At 52.3% G+C, this 23916-nt stretch overlaps 1 protein-coding gene across 3 annotated transcripts in view; it reads right to left on the reverse strand.

Moving 5' to 3' along the window:
• The window catches only part of EZR (ezrin), an 82724-nt gene that overhangs the window by 16759 nt on the left and 42049 nt on the right, over positions 1 to 23916 (reverse strand). For all 3 annotated transcript variants that reach the window (XR_013996128.1, XM_081093897.1, XM_081093896.1), the window contains exons 3-7: positions 8238 to 8321; positions 4976 to 5071; positions 3870 to 4144; positions 3191 to 3274; positions 2063 to 2209 (exon numbers count right to left, since the gene is read on the reverse strand). Coding sequence is in view for 2 of the 3 variants with exons in the window: in XM_081093896.1 (XP_080950022.1) it covers positions 2063 to 2209; positions 3191 to 3274; positions 3870 to 4144; positions 4976 to 5071; positions 8238 to 8321 (686 nt within the window). In the remaining variant the exon portion in view is untranslated. The remainder of the gene's footprint in view (positions 1 to 2062; positions 2210 to 3190; positions 3275 to 3869; positions 4145 to 4975; positions 5072 to 8237; positions 8322 to 23916) is intronic.

Raw genomic sequence — 23916 nt, forward strand, 5'->3', positions numbered from 1 at the left:
GTTCAGAGGCAGTTTCCCCCATGTGATCCACGAGGCCTCCGCTCACGCACACACGGGAAGAGCACAGGCCCCGTAACCCACCTCGAGTCTCTGAAAGGCCTGTCACGGCGCATGTGTGACCAGCATCTCCAGCAGGGACCCCCAGCGCGGCCCGACCACGCCTCCACCCAGTTCATGCACCAAGTGGAGGGCTTAGGATCGTCTGACCGGGTCCCTTCCTGTACTTGGAGTTCTGGCAAGAACGCAGTGGCTGAGATTACAGAGAGATTCTTTTGTGGTGTCACTTGTCAAAAGCAGGACTGCGCCCCTCAAGAATGCCAGAGAGGGGTTGTGGGCGATCTGGAGTGTGGGGAGCTGAGAACATTAACCTCTAGGAACAGGTGGGGAGAGGGAGGCCCAGGTGGACATGGGGGAGCCGGGACTTAGAGGAACAGCCTGCGGCCAGGAGGGGCACCGGGTCAGTGGTCCCCTGGGCTCCGCAGGCACAGAGGCAGGAACCCAGGCCCAAGGGCGTGGTTTGGCATAAAGGCCTGAGGATAGGCCCCGGCACCCTCACCCTCAGATCTGCAGCCACGCTCTGCTGGACGCCAGCCGGCCGTCAGGGCTGCCTGCACTTGGGAAGCTTCTGGTGGGAAGAATCTAGAATTTAGATTCAGCGAGGAGCCACCTCACTGAATTAGAACCATGTTTTCTGTGTGGATTCTTGCCGGGAGCCGGTCCATCCTTGCTGTTTCAAGGGACCTGGCATATATGGCATTCTGTTCTTAATATGTTTGCTCACCTTCTTGGCACTTTGTGTTTTAACCAAGGTCACCTCTCTGAGAAAGGTTGTTTTCCCAGGTAGGGATTTTCCCCTGAAGTTAGGGAGGGAATAAAACCCCTTAACTAAGTGCCAGGCGGGTAATTAATCACTTTAACTACGAACAATCATGCTTAAGCTACATAATCTTTACTCCTTGGAATGGAGATAAGAAACGCCCTAACCTTTGGAATAGAGATTGATAGGATTGGAATCAACTGGTATAAATACAGATGTAACAAGACAACAGGACACAGAACCTAGACACAGAACCTACACAGAACCTAGAGACAGAAGAACTTCGCTGGAGAGAACATGGCAAAAGATCCTGGACAGAAACTGGCCACAGAACCTAGAGACAGAACCTGGCTACAGAACCTGGATAGAACATGGCAAGAGAACCTGACTAGAACCTGGTGACTGAACCTGGCTGGAGAACCTGGACAGAACCTGGCTGGAGAACCTAGCGAGGGAACATGGCTACAGAACCTGGCTGGAGAACCTGGAGACCCTGGCTGGAGATCCTAACCAGAACTTCGCTGGAGATCCTGACCAGAACTTGGCTAGAGATCCTGATCAACTAGGCTAGGCTGCTGATCAACTGAACGCTGTTTCAGTGTCATTCCTTCTTCGCCGACTCCGTCCACACCTTTGGGGACCCCTGGACCTGCTGGGGCTGGACCCCAGCAGATTCTCAGCAGGAAAAAGGCCTGTGTGCGCGGAGATGGGCACACAGTGACGGGCACAGGAAGTCAGGGGAGCCGCTCCTTGAGAACCCTCACCTGGCCTGCTCCATGCCCAACAGACCACTCACCTCCCGGGTGGCAGAGGACCTGGTGGGCTGTGTACATAAAGGCTACTGTTTACAGGTCTTAGGGTCCCCAGCAGCCCCACAAATACCCCAGTTGGATTAGCACAAACCTCCAAGCCACCGGGCTGCCTGGGGGGAGCTCTGGGTGGGCCGGCACCCCAGGCGGGGAGCGCCTCGGTGGGAGTGGGGGTGAGGTCACAGACCTCCCTGGTCTCCCTGCGGGACCCTCCGCACATGCAACACGTGACGGTAAAAAGGTCGCAGAGACAGGAGAGAAGTGACGCACACTCCAGGCGCCGTCACAGCCACAAGCCCTCGAAGACCCACAGCCCCCGGGCCAGCCGGCTGCCCATAACCGCTTCAAACGCAGCCCGCAGGCGTAATCCCCACGCTCGCCATGGCCTCCAGGCCCATGCCCCACCAACTAAAGCTCAGTATGAGGTTCAACTCACTTATCATCTTTCTCGTAAATATTGAGTCCCAGGGCATCCACTCCAAGCCACAGGTCTGTTCCTTTCTTATTTTTTATCTCAAAATAGTTGATCCCGTACATTTCCAGGTCCTGGGCAATCTTCAGGTACTCCAGCATGGCGCTGTCTCTATTGGGGGGACAGACACGCACCATGGTCAGTGGGGGTGTCCTGGGCAGCCTGAGGCGCAGGCAGGTCCGTGGACGGCCAACAGCCACGCGCTCCGGGGGCTGTCCCGCTGCCGCCCACACGGTGCCCAGGCGGCCCTGATCTGACCACTGGCATCGCTCACATCGAGGGAACTGGACTGGCTCACGCTGGCTTCTCTGGACACAGACTCTCCTGTTCCATTTATTGCCAGATCCCACTTCTCTCGCCTGCGGGGGCTCCCACCATTTGCCGCACCAGCTGCCACGGCTGAGGCTTCGAGCTATTTCCCTCCCAGGAAGGAGCGTGGCTGGGACAGGAGCTCTAAGGCAGTGGTTCTCAACCTGTTTCTTTGTTATGGGCTGGGGCCACAACAATAGTAACAAAGAAACAGAATTTCTGGAGGATGAGGCCCAGAAATCAGCGTTTTAAAAAGATTCCCAGGTGACTCTAATGTGTAGCCAAGGTTGAGAACCACTGCCCTAAGGACACGTGTCTGCGAAGCCCAAACTCTAAAAGGCCTCTGAGTCTGGGATCACGTGGCCATGCCCGAGGCGAGGATTCAGGGACAGCAGAGACTGGCCATTTCCCACGCTTAACAGCAAGTGTTTCTGGCTTGGGATCAGTTGTCTGCACGTACTTTTGAAGGCAGTCGCCTCACGGACAATGAAGAACCTGGCCCCTCTGTGACAGAGGAAGACAGAAGCCTGATGCTTAGGAGCAGTGCCCCGCCCCCTCGACTAACGGGACGGTTTAGGAGAGAGAGAGAGAGAGAGAGAGTGTGTGTGTGTGTGTGTGTTTGGGGCTTGAAGGCTTCAACTAACCTTCCTCTGCCTCTGACCCCAGGCGGGAACACCTGGCTGTTAGGAAACCTCACTGTAGCTGGCTGGTCACCTTCCCTGGGACGGCCCTCGCGGGCACAGGCAGACAACAGGCCGCAGGCAGCCCGCCCGCCACACTCACTTGAGCATCCCGCGGTGCTCCGCGTGCCACACCTGGATCCGGTCCTCCCACTGGTCCCTGGTGAGCTTGTGCTGGTCCATGACTCTGATGGCAGAGGAAGAGGGCACAACGGCGTCACCCCAAAGGGCAGGGCTGAGAGGTGAGTGACAGGCTCTGTCCCCTCATGCAAACCTTCACTTTTTCTTTAAATAAAATCATCACGAAGTGCGTTTGTTTCTACTTCCTAATGTGCAATTCTACTTAGGACGAACTAAAATCTGATGATTTAGACTGGAAAGAGACAAACTCAGTCCTGCTGGGGAAAAACATAAAGGACGTTTTATTTTAAGAAGCCTTTCTGCCCAAAGGGGTCATTTATTTATCATCAGTGACTAACAACAGATTTATCGGGGGCCAAACTATTATACACCAGGAGTGGTGAAGCAGTCAGGCCATGAAAACGTGATTACTTTGTAACACCCTCGAATAACACGCTGCCTACAGCCATGAGGACGTCCCCTCCCCGCTGCCGCTCAGCCCCCATGTCCAGGCGGATCACCGGCCTCAGGGCGCCGCATGCGAGGCCAGCGCCTGGGACAGCCAGGCATGCGACCGTCACATGCCAGCCGAGGAGCGCTGCCCTCGACGTCGTGCTCTCTGCTGCTTCACCTGCCTGCCCCGCCCCAGGCCGGCCGCTCACCTCTGGGGGATCAGCCGCTCGGAGCTGAGGTACCCGGACTTGTGCAGCTCTTTGTTGTAGTCTCCGAACTTGGCCTGCACGGCGTAGGAGCCGAGGAGCACCGCGGTCTCGGGGGGGCAGTAGATCTCGTCGCTCAGAATGCCCTCCTTCACTTGGAGGAAGAAGAGCTTCTGCGTGATGTCCTGGATGAGCTCCTCAGGCACGTCCTCGGGGTAGAACTTGGCCCTGAACTTGAACTGCAGGGGGTTCTCCTTCCTGACCTCCTGGGCCGACACCTGGACAACAGAAGCCGAACGCTCACTGCGGGCTCCGGAGAGAAAGCCCTGCCCCAGCACAGGCTGCCGCCCACGGCCGAGGGCCCTGCAGGCCAGTTTCAAACAGTGTTTACTCTGAAGTCACCTTCTACATGTAAGACCCAAAGGCCAGTTTAAGAAGTCCCACGACACACCCTCCCTTCGCGGGAAGCCTGGCGCCAGCCTGGCCCGATCTTCTGGGGACGGGGCGAGGGAGAACTCGAACTCGAAACACCTGCTCCATGAGCCTGGAACCTGGGGTCCGGCCACGTGGCCAGGCCAGCGTGGACCACGGAGCTCGCGCCCCTCCTCCTTCACCGCCCCGACCGCCCCTGCTGCCGTATAATTTGGGAGGAGAGCAGGGTTTGGAAAAGGGACATTTCCCAGATTATTTGCAGAAAACACATTTTGCTTCTTGCTGTTCTCTATAATTGTTACTGGAATTATCCCGTCTTTAGAGTTGGGAGATAATCTATCACAGGTTCTGACAAAGCAGTAACAGGTTCTTGCAAAACAGTGGGTGATTCATGGTTTAGAAGATTAATAATCGCACTGTAAAAACAACACTAAGGTCAGCTAAATACAAGAATTAACCCTCATCGCTCGGGGAGCAGCGAGGGGAAATGCCCGGGTCCAATTGCCAACCTGTATCCCCATTTACAGGAAACCTGCGAATGGAAAAGTTTTGTCTGGAAAAACTTTTACACAAATAAAAAGGAACAAAAACCAAAGTCCAAGTAAGGTGCTCCAGTTCAATGCCAACGAGGAGGACCAACACCCAGTTAACAGTGCAAACAGTTAACTGTGACTTACCTTTTTATCAAGTTTCAACCAGGTAGGAAATCCTTTATTATCTACGTACTGGAGGCCGAAGTACCACACTTCCCGCAGGCCGATGGTCTTCACCACCTGCGAGGGGGAGAGAGAGGGGGCGACAGCCATGAGACACGGAATGGGCAGTGCTACCAGCAGCGCCATCACGGGGGCCGCAGTCACGGCAGGGAGCCAGGTGCCAGCTGCCTGGTCACACCGAGCCAGCTAACACAGGCTATCCCATCACCCCAAAGCCATAACGATTTATTTTTAATATCGATTTGAGCAGATTCTGGTTTACATTAAATCTTACAAAATGTTAAGACCTTCTAAAATCTCACTCCTGCTCCCGAGTCACTGCGAGCTGAGTGATGGCGGTGCCACGGGAGTGCCTGTCGCTGCCAGGGGTGCCTCTGGGGAAGGAGCTGAACACGGCCTACGTGAAGCAGAGGCGCGCTTGGTTCTCCTCGGGCTGCCCTACCTCTCAGCTAGTTGGCCTGAGACCCTGCGTCCAGGAACAGGGAGCCAGAAGCCCAGGGAAGAGAGGCCGATGGTGGCACTTCCAGGGAGGGGCGGGGAGTCTCGGACACACAGGCCCAGAAAGTTCATATTCTGCCCAGAGACGGAGACTTCACCCCTGGTCACAGCGAGGGGTTCACACTGGGCAATCCCCGTGTCACTAGGAACAACCTCTCCTGTGGCCCTGCCCAGCTGGTGGTCCGTGTCTCGGAACCAGACATGCAGCTGCGGACACTTGTTGAACACGGCCAGGGCCAGTCCAGAGCTCTGCTGTGCAGTCCTGGAGCCCATGGCGTACAATGTGAGGCTCAAAGAGAAGGGCCCTTAGCTGTCCTTCAAATGCATCGTCTGCCACACGTGGAGGGGAAGGCTGAGCACACTAGCGATGGGAACCAGGGATCTAGAGCGCTCACTTAAAGGAAGCTGGAAATGCCCTTAGACTCCTTCCCGAGCCTGATTCCCCCCTGGGGGACAGATGCCTGCGTTCCCCTGGTAGGGAGAGAGGAAAGAGCCCGCCCTCACAGAGCCCGCTTGCCTCCCACGTCTTTTATGAAACCCGATGTCTTGTTTTCACGGCAGCCAAGTGTAGAGAAAGTCAATTCAGAGACCAGAGTCTCTATGCCCAAAGCCGCTGACTTCTTATTCCTGCAAATCTCCACCTCATTTGCGTGTCAGACCTGCCCTGCCTTCCTGTCTGGGTTGCTTCAAAGCTGCACAAGAAAGCCCACATTCCAGCAATCACCCTCTCTCTGTCCGGTCTCCCTTCATCCCCGACCACAGCCCTGGCCCGGCCCTCCCCCCTCATCAGCCCCTGCGGGTGCTCAGGGCCACAGCTCAGAGTCCTCTCCACCTGGCAGGCGTGCCAGCCCCTTCCCGCAGCATCAGACTCTGGAGCCTCCCGTGGACAGAGCCCGGACTTCACTCTCTTGGTGAAAAGCCTGGTGCCTACTCGGCCACAGGCTCCGTGACGTGAACCTCCCACAGATTTCCGGGGAACTGGCCCCTCCGTGTTTCCCAGCCCTGCTTCTATCCCGATGGCGCTCCCCAAATGACAAAATAGACTCGGGGGACCTTCCCTCCTGCGGTCCATCCTAACAGCCCTGCGGGGGCCCCCGACACCCCTAGAGAAACACCTCACTATCCCTCAGTGTCCGCGGCCCAACCCGGGCTGAGCCCACGGGGAGGGAAGAGGAGCAGGCCCAGTCCTTCACCTCGGCCTGGGCGGCGATGTAAGCGGCAGGGGTTTGGGAAGTAAAGGCAGGGATTGTCTATTTCACTCCATCTTAAGCAGCAGCTGAAAAACACTCCTGACGGAGACACTGGGCACACACAGCCACACGGCAAAACTGTCCTCGCCCTCTGGACGCCAGCAGTGGGCAAGTGCCTTCGGCTTGTCGGGGATCTGCCTCCTGCGTGGCTGTTGACCTGTGACACGCTCATCCAACCAGAGCCCTGGACTAGGACCCAGTCACAGCCCAGTTACTGCAGAGACTTCCCGGGGTAGAGGAGGGTCAGTCTAACTCACCACCTCGTAACTCACCACCTCGTCGCTTTCCTAACATAGAGCCTCCCAGCTCTGCTTTAAAATAAATTGCTGAGGCCGGCCTGGCACTCATTGAAGACAAGGACTGTCTGTGACTGAGGGACACGGTGGCTGCAGGCACAGCTAACAGCACCTACCCCCCCCCCACCCCCGCCTGCACCCCCTGGAGCTCAGCTGGCTCCATGGAACGGCCTCAAGACTACCTCTCAGGCGAAACCTTTAGAATCTGAACCAAGTCCAGCCCCACCCAGAGCAGTAAATGTCTGGATCCTTGCTGGGCGAGGCAGCACCCGGAGAGCTGAGGTGTGTCCCCACCCCTGCAGGCACTGGCAGGACTGTCACCCTGAACCCCTGGGGCTGCTGCGGGGGTGGGGGGGAGGGGGGCCCAGCGCAGGGAATGGGCGATGAGAGGACGTCCCACCCAGCAGCGGGGAGTCACTGCAGATTCTAGATTTGCTAAAATCTTACCCCCCAGGTCTCCCCATCAGCACCCACTCCACTTCCCGGGTTAGTGTTGATGGGAACATCGCTTTCCTCCCACTGGGGCCTCAGAAAGGCGAGCACAGCTCCAGGGCCTGCACACACCCCATCCTGTTGCCCACTGGACCTCGCCCTGGAGCACTCACTCAGCCCAGAAAGAAGACCTTGCTCGCTGAGGAACTGTCCCGGGAAGAGCTATCACAGGGGGCTCGGTGCTCCCGTTAAAACCCCACTTTCACCTTCAGGCTGCGAGAGGGAACGCGACAGGCTCCGTGGAGCTCAGTCCGAAGGAGCCAGGGAGGGTCACCCTGGAACCGCACCTGCCCGGCCCCTCTCGGGCCCGTGGGCGGTGTCTGATCTCCACTGCACCCAGCCCCACACTGATGGCCAGCAGCAGCCAGGTGACCACGAGAGCCGGGGGCAGAGGGCAGCCAGAGCTGTGGGTGCGGCAGAGCCGGGGGAGTGGAGGCACCGGCAGGCCTGGCACCCTGGGGCTGCCGAGGAAACCTTCCGTGTCCCCAAAAGCGCCCCTCGGAGCTGTGAGCGGGGCCACCCCCACAGAGTTCTCAGTGTGAGCCCCGCGGGAGGGGAAATGGGCTGTTCTACAGAGAGAAGCAGGCAGCACCCCAAGGAATATGCTTCGCAAACAAAATGATTCAGATGTTGCAAAAGTTTCTTTTCTAAATGGGAATTCTCTCTCTCAAGTTCACAGAGACCAACCTGGTCAAAAAGCTGCTTTCCTGTGGTGTTCGGCTGGATGGCGAACTCCAGCTCCGCGTCCATGGTGGTGACTCGGACATTGATCTAGAAAACACAGGGACAAATCACACTTAACGAGCATTCTTTTCTCTCTTTTAAAAAATTTATCTTTATTGATTCCAGAAAGGAAGGGAGAAGGGGAGAGAGAGAGAAACATCAATGAAGAGAGAGAATCACTGATTGGCTGCCTCTGGCACAACCCTTACAGGGGATCAAGCTGGCAACCCAGGCAGGTGACCTTGACCGGAATCAAACCCGGGACCCTTTCAGTCCACAGGCGGATGCTCTATCCACTGAGCCAACCCAGCGACAACAGCGTTCTTTTCTCTTGATCCTCTCCTGAGCCTTCTAGTCACACGCAGGCTGTTCCTCTCCAACAGCCATTATCAGTCTCGTCAGCACACACGCATATGCACACACGCACACACACACACACACTCCCCGGCTGACACACACACGTGCACACGCATATGCACACACGCACACACACACACACTCCCCGGCTGACACACACACACGTGCACATGCATATGCACACACGCACACACGCACACACTCCCCGGCTGATGAGTCTCAACACGTGCACAGTCTGGACCCGAACGCAGGCCTGCCTTCTTCAGCACCGCACATTCACACTCAGGTCTGTGCCCTTTTGCTACAAAAGTCCTCTGACTACGGTTAGTGGATTTCCCACGCACCACCTCCTTCTGACCCCACCACAGCCGAGTGAGGCTCCGAGAATTCAGACCAGGGCAGGAAGGGAGAGGATCCACTGGGTGGGCAAAAGTAGGTTTACTGCTGTTTATATGGAAAATACAATACAGCAGGTCCTCGGGTTGCGTCGGAGATCCGTTCCTACAGCGACGTAACTCGATTTTCGCCGTAAGTCGGAACCCACCTACATAAGCACCTGCGTCACTCACATGGAGCACACACACAGCAGTAATGAAGTGAAACAGTAAAAACAATGTAAAAGAAAGATAGCAATTCCTGACCTCTACTTGTGGTAAATAAATAATAGACATAAAGCACGTACGTACATACGCTGAAATGACAGAACTTTTTTTTAATAAATATATGGGAGATGGCAACGTAACCATGAAACAACATACGTCGAGTCCCGGGGACGGCCTGTAATTAACAAGTAATAACACAAGAATAAGCTGTAAGTGACCAGTGGCCAGGCCGCTGGACCCCAAGGGGGTGTGTGTGTGTCACCTGACTAGTCCTTACCCTGCGGTGTTTCCCACAAGGCGATCCTGGCCTTCGGGCAGCACAGCATGGGTTTGCAAGACGACCTCCAGTCCTGCAGAATGGCCAGTCAGCGGGACACCCACCAGGACCCCACACACACCTCCACGTGCTCTCGGGGACAAAGGACCTCAGAGGTACTGCCTTAGTCAGGGGCATGTTCAACAGTCCATGTTTATAAAGACTATGGAAATTATTTCCCAGTTTACGGATCCTTAACGATGTGCTGAAAGCAGCATAAACTTCTACCGAAATTTAAAATAAAACATTTACTCAGAAAACAGGACCATTTCTGTACATATTTTGGCCCAATTATCCAGGGGCTTTGAAAGAAATTAGGCTTTGGAAATGAAGTAAACTTCTAAAGCCCAGCTCCTTTCCACAGTCTGTGAGAGGTTTCCATGCCCAGCAACTGGTTTCGGTGAACTCGACACGTGGTGAAAGCTGGCGCTCACGTCAGCAGCGCCGCCCCAGCCATCAGGCGGGATCGTGCGGTTACGCATCAACAGGAGGTGGCCCACGACAGGTCAGAGGTGCAGGAACTTGAAGTCCGAACACCCAAACCTCGTGCAAAGACGGGACAAGAGCACATGCTTTGCAATTTGTATCGTCCTGGTGTGTCTCCTAGATCACACTTTCCCCAGAGGCCACGCTCCTGCAGGAGGCGCCGCCAGCAGGCGTGGTGCGGGTGCAGGCGTGTGCAGGAGCAGCCGTCACTGAAAAGCTACCCGAGAAGGCTGGCCAACATACTAAACACCTCTCGACATTCAGTTTTGTTCGGAGAGGGTGGTGACAATTAAAGTTTAATTTTGCTCATGTACCCCGGGCCCATATATACATGCAGAGCCATGTGGCTGATGGTGTAGATAATTTAATAATTCATGTCTCCTTCCAAATGCTCCTCCATTGACGCTCAGACACAGAGTCATACTGTGAGGTCTAAAGTGTCAGACAGAACACGTAAGGAACCAGACCTCATCCTACTCCGCTATTCATAATGGGAATTGATAAGTAACGTTAGATAACGTTAGGGAGTTAAGTTAGGGAGTTAACTTAGCCCTCAATTGATTAAAAAAAAAAATTAGGTCTTTCTACAACCATGTACTATGTCAGAATTTTCTAACAAAATGACTTATCTCAGACACAAGTCAGGAAAAGCTGGTGCTGCACATGCCCGAACCCCTCAAGGAAAATGAGGTTCCAATGGATATATTTTTCACACTGACCACATTCAGCAGAAAACTCTTTTTTTGCCCCACACAGTAGCTAGCTTAATGAGTGAGCTGTATTTTTTATTTTTACTTCAGTAGGTGAGTTAAGTTTCTGAGCTCTTATTAGAATATCACTATTTGCAAGAGACAAATGCCTAAAAACAGACCAAAACAACAAAACTGGCCAATAAGCCTTCTTAAATTTAAGCAAAATGCTATGCATGTTTTGTTGTTCTTGTTGTGTGTGTGTGTTTCATGAATAATGACTAGAATTTCACAGGTATTTTGCTCCAGGTCACTTGACTATATAATGCATATTACTGAGTATCAGGATTCAACACATAAAATTTCTTTGCCTTAGTTAATGAAGATAATGAAAACTTCATTGTCAGACTCTCTATCCTCCCTCTGCTTAATAATCTACTCTTTAAAAAATTATATTGCTGTTCTTAGTGGTCAGCTCAGCTACTGCACTACCACCCATGAACCATGACAGCATCGTTCTGCGGCTCCCAGCCCACCCCGTGCACAGCCAGGACACCGTGCACCCTGTGAGGCTCATGTGCTCTACAAACCCCAACCAAACGCCTGCCGGGGATGCTGGCACCACGGGGGCCACTGGGGACAGAGGAGTGAGACCCCCCTTGCCCTGGAGCCACTTGACTTAACCCACAGAGATGGCCTCACGTGGCTGTCACACACCGCACGGGACTGGCCGCTAGACTCCCCAGAGCAGCTTGACAAACACTTGAGTTTCTGGGCCTCAGCCCAAGAACCTGTATAGTTTTTAAAGCCACTCAAGTGGCCTGAGGACTGCCCAAGTCACTGGTCAGCAGGCAGGAGCAGAGCAGCTGGGAGGCCTGGGTTCGAGACCTGGCGCTGTAACCCACCGAGGACTCAGCCCCTTATGTGCAAAAGGTCTGGACTGCGTGTCCTGAGGTCCTTTCCAGCTCGGAACTGTGAGGTCTGGAGTCCCAAGGGGCAGGGTTAGGGTTAGAGCAGGAACGGAGAGTACTGGGCCAACTCCTGGCGGGAGGCAGGGGATGCTGGGGAGGATCCCTGAGAAATAACTCAGAGGGAACGCTATCAGCAGGTGGCCAGGAGATAGCTTCAGGGACAAAAGGAAGGCTCAGCCGGTGGCCACACCTCCTGCAGGGGCTGTAACCCTCCTGGCAGGAGAAAGGGGCTACAGGCTTCATTGCTGCCATGCAACTGACATCTCTTTCTAACAAAAAGGAGAATGGAAAGTATTTAAGCGCCAATCTTCTTCTTTTAAACGCCCAGTAACAATTCACCCCACTAAACAAAATAAACCCACTGTCCTCTCTGCTCACTCCCTCCAACTGAGCACTCATGAGACAGACAGACCTGGGCCTCCCAGCCAACCCCTGCCGGGCAGGCCGCAAGGATCTTCCCCTTTAACATCCTGTAACTCAAACAGTATCTGAGTGCCTTCTGAGCCAAGTCAGCAGCTGAGTTCTCTGCAAAATCTCTGAAGGTAAAGGGAGGGCAGAGCGGTGATGCTCGGGGGAGGGGACGAGGCGGCATTTCGAGGTCACAGAAGTTAAGGCTGCGCTTCTTTTTTCTTTCTTTAACTGAAAGGCTTTTGAGTGTCTTTGCTGTTAATGCAAATTGTGAAATCCCAGGGCGGGCCCCAGTCTGCTTCCCAGGTTTCTTTTCCGTGGACAATCCCCAAGCACCAGTCCTTCCAGAGCACACTCTGAAAAACATGAGTCTCCCAGGTTCACTTGTTAAAACCTCCCCGGAGCCTGTAGGAGAACACACGGAGGGACCTGGAAGTACCTTTTACTTCTAACCCAGGCAGAGGCTGAACTGTTGGCTGTCAAATGATCGCCCTTTATCCTTCTCATTTTGGTAGATAAATATTTGGCAATATTGCCTTTGGGAAGTGCCCACTTCCTCCTGACATGCTTTCTCTTGGGTTGAGATGACCTCTCCAGGCAGACCTTTCACAGAACTAAAGACCAAGACAGGCGGGGAAGGCTCCGGCGAATTCTGCCCCAAACCTCCCAGACAAGCAGCCGCTCCCGTCTCCTTACGGCGCCGGCGGTGTGCCAGCGGCGGGGTTGCTCTGTGCGCTCATTCAAAACCAGGACCATGAAAATGAGGGAAATGCACGTGGTCCCCTCTGAATGTTTGGCTTTCAGGCCGTGGCCTGAGTGATAAGGTTAATCCCTGTATTATCACACCTGCATTTGCTCAAAAGTGAGGAGTGGAGCTGCCCAGCACCAGGGCGATTGCACTGGGAGCCTGACCTTCACAATCACTTAAAGTGTCAGCGCTGTTTCCCCACATTCCAGCCTCTTCCGAAGGCGCCACCTCAGCAACTTGGAACAGCTTTCAAATATTTGGCGAAGGCCTTTCAGATACGTAGAAAGGCTGATAGGAAGCAGGTCCGGCCGCCCGCTCCCCAGCTGGGGAAGGAGCAGGGAGCCCAGCAAGGAGCCGTTCTCCCCAAGGACAGCCACCGAGTGAGAGAGCATCGCAGATGCCTGTTTGGGTCACTTAATTGAAAAATTACACGGGCAATATTGTATTTTCATCTTCATGTTGAGTACTTTTAAAATTACAGCCTTCTTGAAGTATAACTTACAACCATAATATTTGCCCGTTTAAAGTAAGCAATTCAGTGGCTTTTTAGCATATTCGCCAAGTTACACAACCGCACCACGACCTAATTTTAGAACATTCCGTCACCCGGGAGAAACCCGTGGCCCTCAGCAGTCCCTCCTGCTCCTCCCCCCGCCTACCTGGCACCCACAGTCCACTTCCGTCTCCACAGACTCCCTACTCTGGACAGTTTCTATGAATAGAATGGGGTCTTGGTGACATGCTTCTGTCACTTAGCATGTCTTCCCGACTCATCCGTGCCCTAGCATGTCAGGGCTCCAGTCCTTTTCTCTGCCAACTACTATTCCCCTGTCTGGGTAGGACACGTGTGTCTATCTACGTTGAACTGGACTACCTATGGTCACATTGTTAAGGAAAAAATTAGGGGGGAAACAATGATGAAAGAAAGTAAATTTGTAAAAACTAAAATGCAATGTAAGTTCACTGTGTTTAAGTTGTAAATGAAAATAGTCTGTGTTCTCAGGAAGAGCCCCAGCTGCCAAACTCATGTGAACACACTACCGCCCAGCCTGCTCTCCTGCTGCCAGAAGCAATGTTAGTCGTCCCGATGCTAGTGACTTCCCTCCTCACACGAGGGCGAGGGCACGGCACGGGAGCAGAGGGGAGAAGCAGGCCTGGGTCGGGGTTCTCTCCGCACGTTCTAAGGGGGCTGACGGAGTCTTCCGCTTTACATTTCGTGGTGCCAAGCACAGTGCTCAGTCCGAGTAGCAAAACCCCCAAATCTCTCCCTGATCACCACCTGCACGCGTCAGCCGTTCACCTGTCTCAGACGGTCCCTGGGGAAAGGCCTCGGAAGATGGCAGCGCCGCCCATGCTGCCCGACGGGACGTGCAGTCACCCGCAGAGCCGGCTCAAACAGCTCCCGGGCCCCAGGCCGAGATCCTGACTCAGGGGGTTGGAATGCGGCCCAGGAATCTACCGCTCTCCCAGGTCACAGTGAGACCACACCCGGACAGCACTGCCCTGGGACGAGGCAGCATCCGAGAAGGCATCGCACTCAGGTGTCCCACACAGGGATGGCGTGCAGACCTGAGCTCCTTAATGAAATCTGTACCCAACAGATGGGTCCCTATCAGCGCTCTCTCTGGATCCTAAGCGCCTCACTTTTGAGAAAGATAAGAACCAGCCTCTATGAACAACACTCTCACTAAGTCACACAGTGGTCACTTCCCAAATGCTGGCCCACAAGCACCGACCTGTGACCCATCCCCGACTGGAAAGCCCCACCGCCCTGCGGAAGGGGCCCCGCAGCTCCAGCCCCCGAAGGCAAAGTCGAGGTCAGAAGCCCCAAAGCCAAGGTCTGCTTTTCAGCTCTTTTCCGTATCACCCACCCTTTCTCGGGTGTCACAGTCATAGCTGCTATTTAAGGGATAACTTCGTTTCTATCTATTTTACAGAATGAGACTCTCTCGTTAAATGTGCAATGCTGCCCCCAGCAGCACTGTTTACACAAACAAGGTGATAGGAAAGTAGTGAACACTGAAAACCCAGTGACCATATTTTACATTGTTATAGTTACTAGCAAGCACAGTTAGAAGCATCCATCTTCTACTCAAGAAAGGCCGACCACACACCACCCTGTAGGACACAATTCTTTTAAGGACAGAGAGGCCAAAATAAAACCAGTATGTTGCTAATGGAAGGTATTTATCAAAATACCCAAACTATCGTACAGAGAAGACAAGTAAAATGGGAATGTGGTCCTAACACACAATTTTTCCTTAAATGCAGTGAAGTCCACACTAACACGATACTGCACCGGCCAAGCAAGACACCAGCACGGCTCGTCCGCCACCAGCAGCAGCCACACGTGACCACGTGCCCACAGCAGGTTGGCCTCAGAGTTAGAAATTCCAGAGATACATGTCTAAGCTCTAGCTCTTAACACCAGACTTCCTGCGGTTTCTCGACCTTTAGAGAGGGTGGAAAAACAGTATAAATATTTCTCACTGACAAGTTAGCCCTCTGGCAGGTCTGTAAACAAATGCTCTTCCTGTCTCCCCAGCTCCTCTGAATCTTAAGTTTAAATTATACCCAATCACATCACTTGATCTTTTCTCTTTCCAGGTTCAAAAGAACCTGAGTGAAGGTGAAGCGATTGGCTGGTCGGGCTTAGGAAAACTGGTCACCTGGCTCCACACATCTTATAAAAAGATTGTGTGATTAAAAATAACAAACATTGTCAGGCGATTCGGGAAAAGCCCCCGGCATCATTGTCTGCAGCACAACAACCCAACAATGACAGACGGTAGGGCAGGTCCAGAACTCGTATTCTGATACCGTTTTCATATACTTATGTAATATCAGGGTAATATTCTAGTTTTTTATGGCCTGTGATGGGAATAATAGAGCCATCAAATGTCAGAGCTGACAAGAGTCCACTTGTGACGACTCCTGTGAGTAAGGTCCAAGTGCTGGCCCCCGTCTCGGCCATTCCTAGAGCTCGCCGAGGGGTCACGGATGGGCAGTCACGCTACTTCTGGGAACACGAGGTGCTGAAAGTTGCTGAGCAGGACTTTGAGACGTGGGTTAGCTGCTCTCGGGTCTCTTGGTGCCCATCACCGAGCTCCAGGTAACCCCGCACCTCGTGACAGCTGTGTCTCCCCACCAGGAAAAGCCAAGCTAGGGCGCGAGTGGACGGGTGCTGACAGTTCCGGGAATGCCTTTCCCTGCAGGGAGTATCTACCAAGAAACTGAACCTACCTACCACCTAGTGCCTCCAGCTAAGTCATCCTCCTTCCGGAACAGAGCGGTCCCGGCCTCCCTCCCCTTCCTTCCTGCTGGAGGCCCAGAAAGGTAGTTACTGGTCAGGGCTTGTGGAGGTGCCAATACTCATGAAAATCGAGTTCAACTTCACATGAGCCACTGGACTCGAACCAGGTAGTTGTTTAGTCGGGTTTCTGGGTTCAGTTTAAGCACAGCCCTTATTTATTTAGTTTTAGGAAGTGTGAGTGTAAACTTTAACTCGGAGGAATGGGGTGGGTGTGCCTCTTACCCAGAGAGCACTGGCCTCATTTCGCAGAGAATTCCATAGCACTTTAAGGAATTCGGAGGGTAACTTAATCATGAAAATTAACTCTACACACCCTTACCTCCTTTCTGAGCTAAGCTTACAACTTAAAAGCTCAATTCTTAATGTGCAGCCGATAACAGGACAGGGTGTCAACATGAAAGCCGGGCCTTGGAATTTCCAAACCACTTGTTTCAGGCGGTTATTTAACATTGTAAGAACAGGGAGGGCAATAAAATGTACCCAACATCGTTACGCCCATTACACCCTCGCTTTTATGGTTAATAATGTGTTCCAAGTGGAGCAAGGAAACAGTGACAAGGTGCTAGGGTGGCTAAATGGGATTGCTGGGTGAGCGGCGTCAAGCTACCCTGGCCTGAACCCCTTCTTTTAAACACGGGGGAAACGGAGGCCCAGAAAGGCTTACAACTTCCTCAACTTCTGGTAATCTTCTAAACAGCTTCTAAAAAATTTATATTCGTATAGCTCTGAAACATTATTCCTAAGGTTGTATCTCTCAATATAGTCAATGGTTTTACACTTTTGAAATGTCTGTATTTCCAAATTCCAGGGTGAAAACTTAGGTAAAATTATGCATAAGAGGGAAGTGCCCACACCAACCAACATTCAGCCCACAAATGTCAAGAACATGTAATGAAATCCCCAATCTTTCTCAACAGCTCTTTCTGCCTCTGAATGTCAGCCACTTCCTGCCCCCAGCCCCACTTCCTGTCAGCCAGGCTCCCAACAATGCCCAGGGCCGACAAACCAGTCCCTCTGTACTCATGGTAACAGGGAAATCTCGGCCTTAGAGCCGGAGGCGGTTCTCAGCTCCCGCCCCAGGAACCTCCCCAGGAACCGTGCGGGAACAGCGTGTGCTGCTCGGGCTCAGGGGCTGCTGTGCGGGGAGGAAACGGACTTCTACACTGGGAATGGCCACACTGTGTAATTTTACTGATTTTTTTTAAGAGAGGAAGGGAGAGGGAGAGAAAAATATCGATGCGAGAACGTTGCTTCCCGTAGGGGATCCCACAGGGGATCGAACTGGTATAAGTGGCCTGACCAGAAATGGAACCTGCGACCCTACAGTACATGGGATGGCGCTCCAACCAGTGAGCCACCCAGGCTAACCTAGAACCTTAGACATCACTTCACAGAGGAAAGGGAAAAGGAATCATCAAAGAACGTTATGCTCTGCAAAACTATTCCCTTTCAGAAACACAGATAATCTGCTTCAAGGTCACTTTCTCTTTATCTAATAAGCTTCAAGTCTTGATTCTGTAACACTGATTTCAGGTTTACTAGCTGGGTCATACATACTTCAGCCCCAATTTAGTTCACTGACAAGTGAGGGTAATTCTATCCACAAGCTTAGGATCCCAGAAAAGACCAAGTACCGGACAGGGCTGGCATGACTACCTCATGCTACAATGGTTTTTCATTCTAGGCTCATAAAACAGGAAATTAAAGACACAGACCACACTTCACTCCCCACCTGGAATGGACTGTTTTCTTTGTAAATTCAGAAGTCTGTCAAGAGTCCTTCCTTTCTAACGAGTGTGAGTGTGTGTGGGTGGAGGGAGGGAGGCCAAAACAAGGTAACTGCTCTGCTAACCTGTTGTTTTAAGAAAGGATTTATAAAATAAACCATGCTTAACTCTCGTGCCATTTCTGATATAAATCTTTGCCCCTCGTTAAGATCTCATGTGCAGAAATAGTGTGCAGTGAAAGAACATTTCTCCTGTAAGAAGCTTAGACTAGATGTATCTGAACTTGAGCAAGAAGTCTTTACTTTTGCTTTACTTTTCTCCCCATCTATCAAAAATGGGGAGTGAGACCCACACTAAGTCAGCAAGCTTACAAAACCTGCTGGAATAAGCAGACTTCAGTAAAACACATGCTTTTAACCACCTGTATATCTGAATTTATAGTTAAGACACACACACCCCTGTTTAATTTATACTTTGTCACAGTCAAGTCTGCTACATGCGGATGGGATTAAAACTGTGTATGTACTTCTTGATGGCACCAAGACCTCATGTGCAGGTACGGGCCCATCCCCGCCCGCCCCGCAGCTCTGGTCCTGTGAAGGCCCAGCACCCGCAGGCTGCACACGGATCGCCCTCCGAGAGGGGCCTCGCGTCTAGCCTGCCACTGCAGAATCTCAGCTCTGAGAAGGCGGCTATTGAGATAATGACCTATTTCCAGCTGGGTCACAGCACTCCCCCTCCCCCACCCAGAGATCGTGGGAACACGAGTGAGGGACTGGCCTGCAACAAGAACTCTGTGTGCTGCGTGCCTGCGGTGGGGAGAAGGCCCACTCAGCCAGCTCACAAACCTGCTCGAACAAGCAGACTTCGTCAAACACAGCTTCTAAGCCACCTTGCACATCTGACTTATGCTGTTAAAACACACACAGCCCCGTTTAACTTATACTTTGTCACAGTCTGACCAGATCTCCTTTAGTAAAAGGTGGGGGCGGCGTGAGATGGCCCAGGTGGAATGAAAGCAGCCCCTCACTGACCAGGACACAAAAGGTCTCCCCAGAAAGCCTGGCTCTACTCCAGGGACCCTGGAAACAGCCGTGGGCGGGGGGGAGGGGGGGGGAGCCCCAGGGGAAGGAGCCGTGCCTGCCCTCCCAGACTCCAGCATTTGGCCACTTGGAAACGGGACAGCATCTTTCCCTTCCACCCTTATGTGCTTTTAGGGAACAAACTTCATTTTGGAAATTTGGAAACAGTTTAAGGAGCCCCATGTGTTCTCCACGCAGCCTGACGCCACTGACTTCCGGCATCCTTACTCATCTACTTTCTATCACCTTAAAGCAACGTCACGGGCGTATTCTAAGGCCGTCACATAGACTTCACTTGTGAAACACCAGCATGCGGCCCGAACGGACACACACCTCCACTATTTCCAACCTAATTCAAAACTGTCCTTAATACTTAAATGTAGTCTGTATTCAATGTCCCCCACTGCCTCCAGAATACCTTTCTCAGTGGACTCGTCCAGGCCACGGAATGCACTGCGCAGCCGTGCCATCACCTGCATTTCCAAACTGCCCTGTTTGGCCAGTTTCTTAATAATAAACATCAGGTGTTCCCCACCCCGTCCGTCTCCCCACCTAAGTCCCACTTAGTCTCACCCAAATAGCAATGTGTTATGCAAGCAGATACTTCAACCACAAGCAACATCCGTAATTATTTAACCAAGGCCATGAAACATCCGAGTAACAATACTGTACTGACACACACAACATTTTCATCGAGGCGGTTCTCAGCTAATATTTATATCCTAAGCTTTTATCAGTTTGCTCTCAAAAAGCATAAGGAACAGGCTGGCCATCCTGCTAAGACGAGTCTACAGAAATCTGCAGACGCAGCCACGGCAAATACTCTCCCAAAAGGAACAAGGGCCCTGAACCGATGCCTGAGCAGTGACAGGAGCCCACGGGACCCAGCAGAGACGACGTGCTCCCCACAAACCCGTGGAAGCACGTCCTGGGAGAAAGATCCCCTGGGCTCCCTGTCCGATGTGAGAGGGACAGGCCAGAAACAAAAACAGGCAAAAGCGTCACGCTCTGCCCACTGGGAAGTCACTGGTTTTGCTCTTTACCCGCAGAGGAGGGAGAGGAAGAACAAAGGGCCCCTCCTCGCGGCACAGCAGGATGGGGGCCCACAGCAGCGGCCCTCCCTCCCTCCGGGCACCGGGCACCGTCTCAGCTGCCTGAGCACCTTCAGGCTCTGCACACCGGGCACACAGGAGGCACCCTATCTGCCGAATGAGCGCATGCAGGGATGTGGGATGTCCACTAGGGCGATGAAAGGACAAAGGGAAGGGTGAAACCTACTGCCTGTTAGGCGAGGTCGGAAAGAAGAACGCCCGTCCTGAGAAACGACGGTTTATCCCATCAGATTAGAATGTCGTGGTGACAGGTCGAGCTGTGCATTTCCTCTGCCCTCTGTGGTGACAGGAGAGAGTGCCAGACACGGGCCAGGAGCGTCCCTGTCCCTGTCCCGTGGGCCTCATCAGAACCTCAGAGGACATCCCAGAAGAGGAAGCAGGGCCCAGGGAGGCGGAGATGCTCGCCCACCCGCACCCCTAAGAGGCAGCATGTCTCCCCACTTGGTCAGTCTCCCTCCCTCTACTCATCTGCCCAAAAGGCAAGAATTTAAAGTTTGTTCCGGAGCAGATAACGCTCCCCCCTCGCTACACACAAAGCACTATACTTTTCGCTGTCGCAGTCAGAAAGACAGAGGCAAGGAAACAAGTATCTAACATTGTTACAGGTAGAAATAAGTTCTATGAAGTAAAATAAAGCGGGGTACAGGGTGGACAGTGAGGGGCCCTATTTTAGATAGAGTGATCTAAATTAGGGAATGATATGAAACCATCTCTAGTCAGAAATCCATACACTATGGAAGGTCCAAAGTTCACTTTAAATTGTCAGTGATAAAGGCCACTCATTTATGTAACATTCACCTTCCAACTCAAATATCAGGCACAAACGGCTTTCTTTTAGCACATGCCCACCTGTCATTGTACAGTGGTCAGCCAGGGCACGGGAGGCTGCCACTTCCCCTACAGAAGCAAGGCCGCCAGAACACCTGCTTCCGTCGGCCTCAGCACCACCCGCCAGCCCTGTGCGTGTCCAGGCTCAGAGCCTGTGATTTCTTTCTTTCTTTTTTTTTTTAATTAGAAACAGTGAAGTGAATCTGCTTCCAAAAATTATTAACTCAGGCATAAAATATATAGAAGGTACATGAAATGCTAAACAATAATTATTTTTGTCCTAAAGCAGAAGTTGGCAATGTTTTTCTGTAAAGGGCCAGATAAATATTTGGGGCTGTGCAGGCTATATTTGGTATCTGTTGCCTATTATTGTTCTTGTTGTTTTAAACAACTTTTAAAAACGTAAAAACTATTTCTCTCTGGGAGTCCATAAAATCCAGGCCACACAGTCAGACTCGGCCTCTGCCTTCCCCCTCCTAGAGTAAAAATTATTTACAATATCTGTTATGGCAATTTTTAAAAATACAGACAGTCTTAAAGACCTCTCAGTTTAAAATAGAAAAGAAAATTAGCATATGGAAAGTGACTTCAAACTTAACCAAAGGTAAGCAAAAGCTGATATGTTTGGCTATTGCAGTTTGCCCTTAGGCGGTATCTGTTCCTCAGTTTATCAATAACAGTTAGGCCAAGATCAGAATTTTCATTTTGCTTTCAAAGTTTAAACTGTCATTTCTCAGGACGGGCATTCTTTTTTCTGACTTAGCCTAACAGGCAGTTGGTTCTCATTAGATTAAAAAGATAATTATGTTAATGCAGTTTTCATTTCCTTTGAAACAGCAATACCATTAATCCTTAAGGTGTTAAAAAACAAAGGGAATGCGATTCATAATCAAAGAAAAACAGAACTGACCACTGCTACTACCTCAATGCCTTTCTGCCCTGGTGCACTGGTGAGCTCCTAGGCATCCCTCAACACCCAACTAAGCACCTCACCAGCTGGGAGGCCTCCTGGCTCTCCAGGGCACACTTTAAACTTCTTAGGTATTCACCTTTTTCCACACTGGCCACCCTGTCCTGCCATTCTTGGTTTACCTATCTGACTACCCTGTTAGACTGAGAACCCCTTAAAGGCAAAGCCTGTCTTCTGTATTTTTATAGCCCCAGCACCTAGCACCAAACGACATAGAACAGGGCTTCAGGAACAAGGAAGGATCCATGTGAACCACACGGGAATTCTGACAACTGGAAGATATAGAGATGAAGAGCAGATAACGTTAGAGAAGCGATTTCAACAGGTGTGGGCCATAGCCACTCGGGAGCGGCAAGCCTTTTTAAAACATGCAACCCCTGACTCTAACCAGGGGCACTGACCTTTTCCCGTAGATTGCCAAATTAAAAAATGGCAACAGCCAACACAACAATAGCCACCTGGTGTGAATAAATCTACAGTATACCTATTTTTTGTCATATTGGCCAAAAATACATTTTTTAGCATGCCACAGAAGTTTAGTAATTAGCTTATGTGTGCCATGAAATGAAAAAGGTTGAAAATTGCTGCGTTGGAGAAAATAACCCAAACATTTCACACGGCTGTTTTCCTTGGAAGGTCTATTGATAAACTACCTGACTGATAGCAACTTGGGAAGGGAAATCCTTAAGTCTTAGCCACAGGTTACACTGAAGTTTGTAAAACAAACTTCCACGTCCACCCATGACAGTGTCGGCCTGAACGGACACCAGACACCACGCTGGGCTTCGCTGCTCCCACTGCGCGCCGGGAGCCCTGGGTCTGCCCACACACCCACCAGTATCACCCATCTCAGGGCTTCACTGCCCTGTTTGGGTCCAAGAGAAAGGGATACAGAACGCTGCCCTTTTCTGATGAAATCAGCGGTTCCCAAACTCTGGGGGCATCAAACCACCTGGAAGCTTCTGGAAAGCACAGGTGCCCGGCCCTACCGGGCCGCGGAGAGGGGCACCCGGCAGCGCTGTGCGGGCCGGGGCTCTGCCTCCACGCGGTCAGCCACACCGAAGTCTAAGAGCTCGCACCCGAACTTCTAACTGCGTGTGTGGAGAATGTCAGATACTGCTGGGTCCTTCTGGCTTACGTGGATTAAACCCACACTGCAGCTGAAGTTGGTATGTGCACATCTTTTGGGAGGTAGTGGTTATGATTATGAAAGAAGGCAAGGACCTCTTTCATCAATCACAGTCCCAAGTGTATTAACAGCCTGTACAAACCAAACCCTCCACCTCCCCTCCCACACCTGGTCCTTCTCCAGGTTCCTTATCTCCCGAATGGCACCACCAGCCAGCCAGTTACGAAAGCCAGACCCCACAAGTCAGCCGGCACCGCCCTTGGCCCCTGCACATCCATCCATCACCAGGTCCAGAGAGTTTACCTCCCACCTGTGCCCACTCTCGCCCTCTGCACCACCACCACCACCCTGGCCCTTGCCATCACTCTCACCGGGGCCCCTCCAATGGTCTACCTTCTCCACCGCCGCCTCCTGCCGCCTCCTGCCTCCCACACGCAGCTGCAATGACCACACAGAAGGCCTCCTCCCGACAGTCCAAACCCCCACTGCTTCTGGCGTTAAACCGCGTTCCGCCACCAGGAAGGCCCTGCACGGGGTCTTCATCAGGAACCCTGAACTCACCCCGTGTCTGCTCATCTCAGGAGCCTCAACAACTGCACAGTGACGCAGTCAACACGCCCTGGGCTGATGGATGGAAGTGCAGACAGACTCACTGGGCCTTGGAGTGATGACAGATGGCTAACCTGGCCAGCACTCCTCACGGCCACTGGGCACGTCTGAGCTGCCTAGCTGACCATCAGCCCATGCTGAGGGGGGTAAAGGGGGTGGGAAACAGAAAATAGATCCCCTGTATCCTCCTCAATTGGTGGGAGGGATGGCGAATGTATCAGTATATTCAGTAAATTCTGACCCTGTCAAAATATTTAGTGGCAGAGGCTGTGTATTCCCAGAGAGTCAAGGTGATC

Source organism: Myotis nattereri (assembly GCF_964212035.1).
Source record: "Myotis nattereri genome assembly, chromosome: 6".
NCBI classification, from domain to species: Eukaryota; Metazoa; Chordata; class Mammalia; order Chiroptera; family Vespertilionidae; genus Myotis; species Myotis nattereri.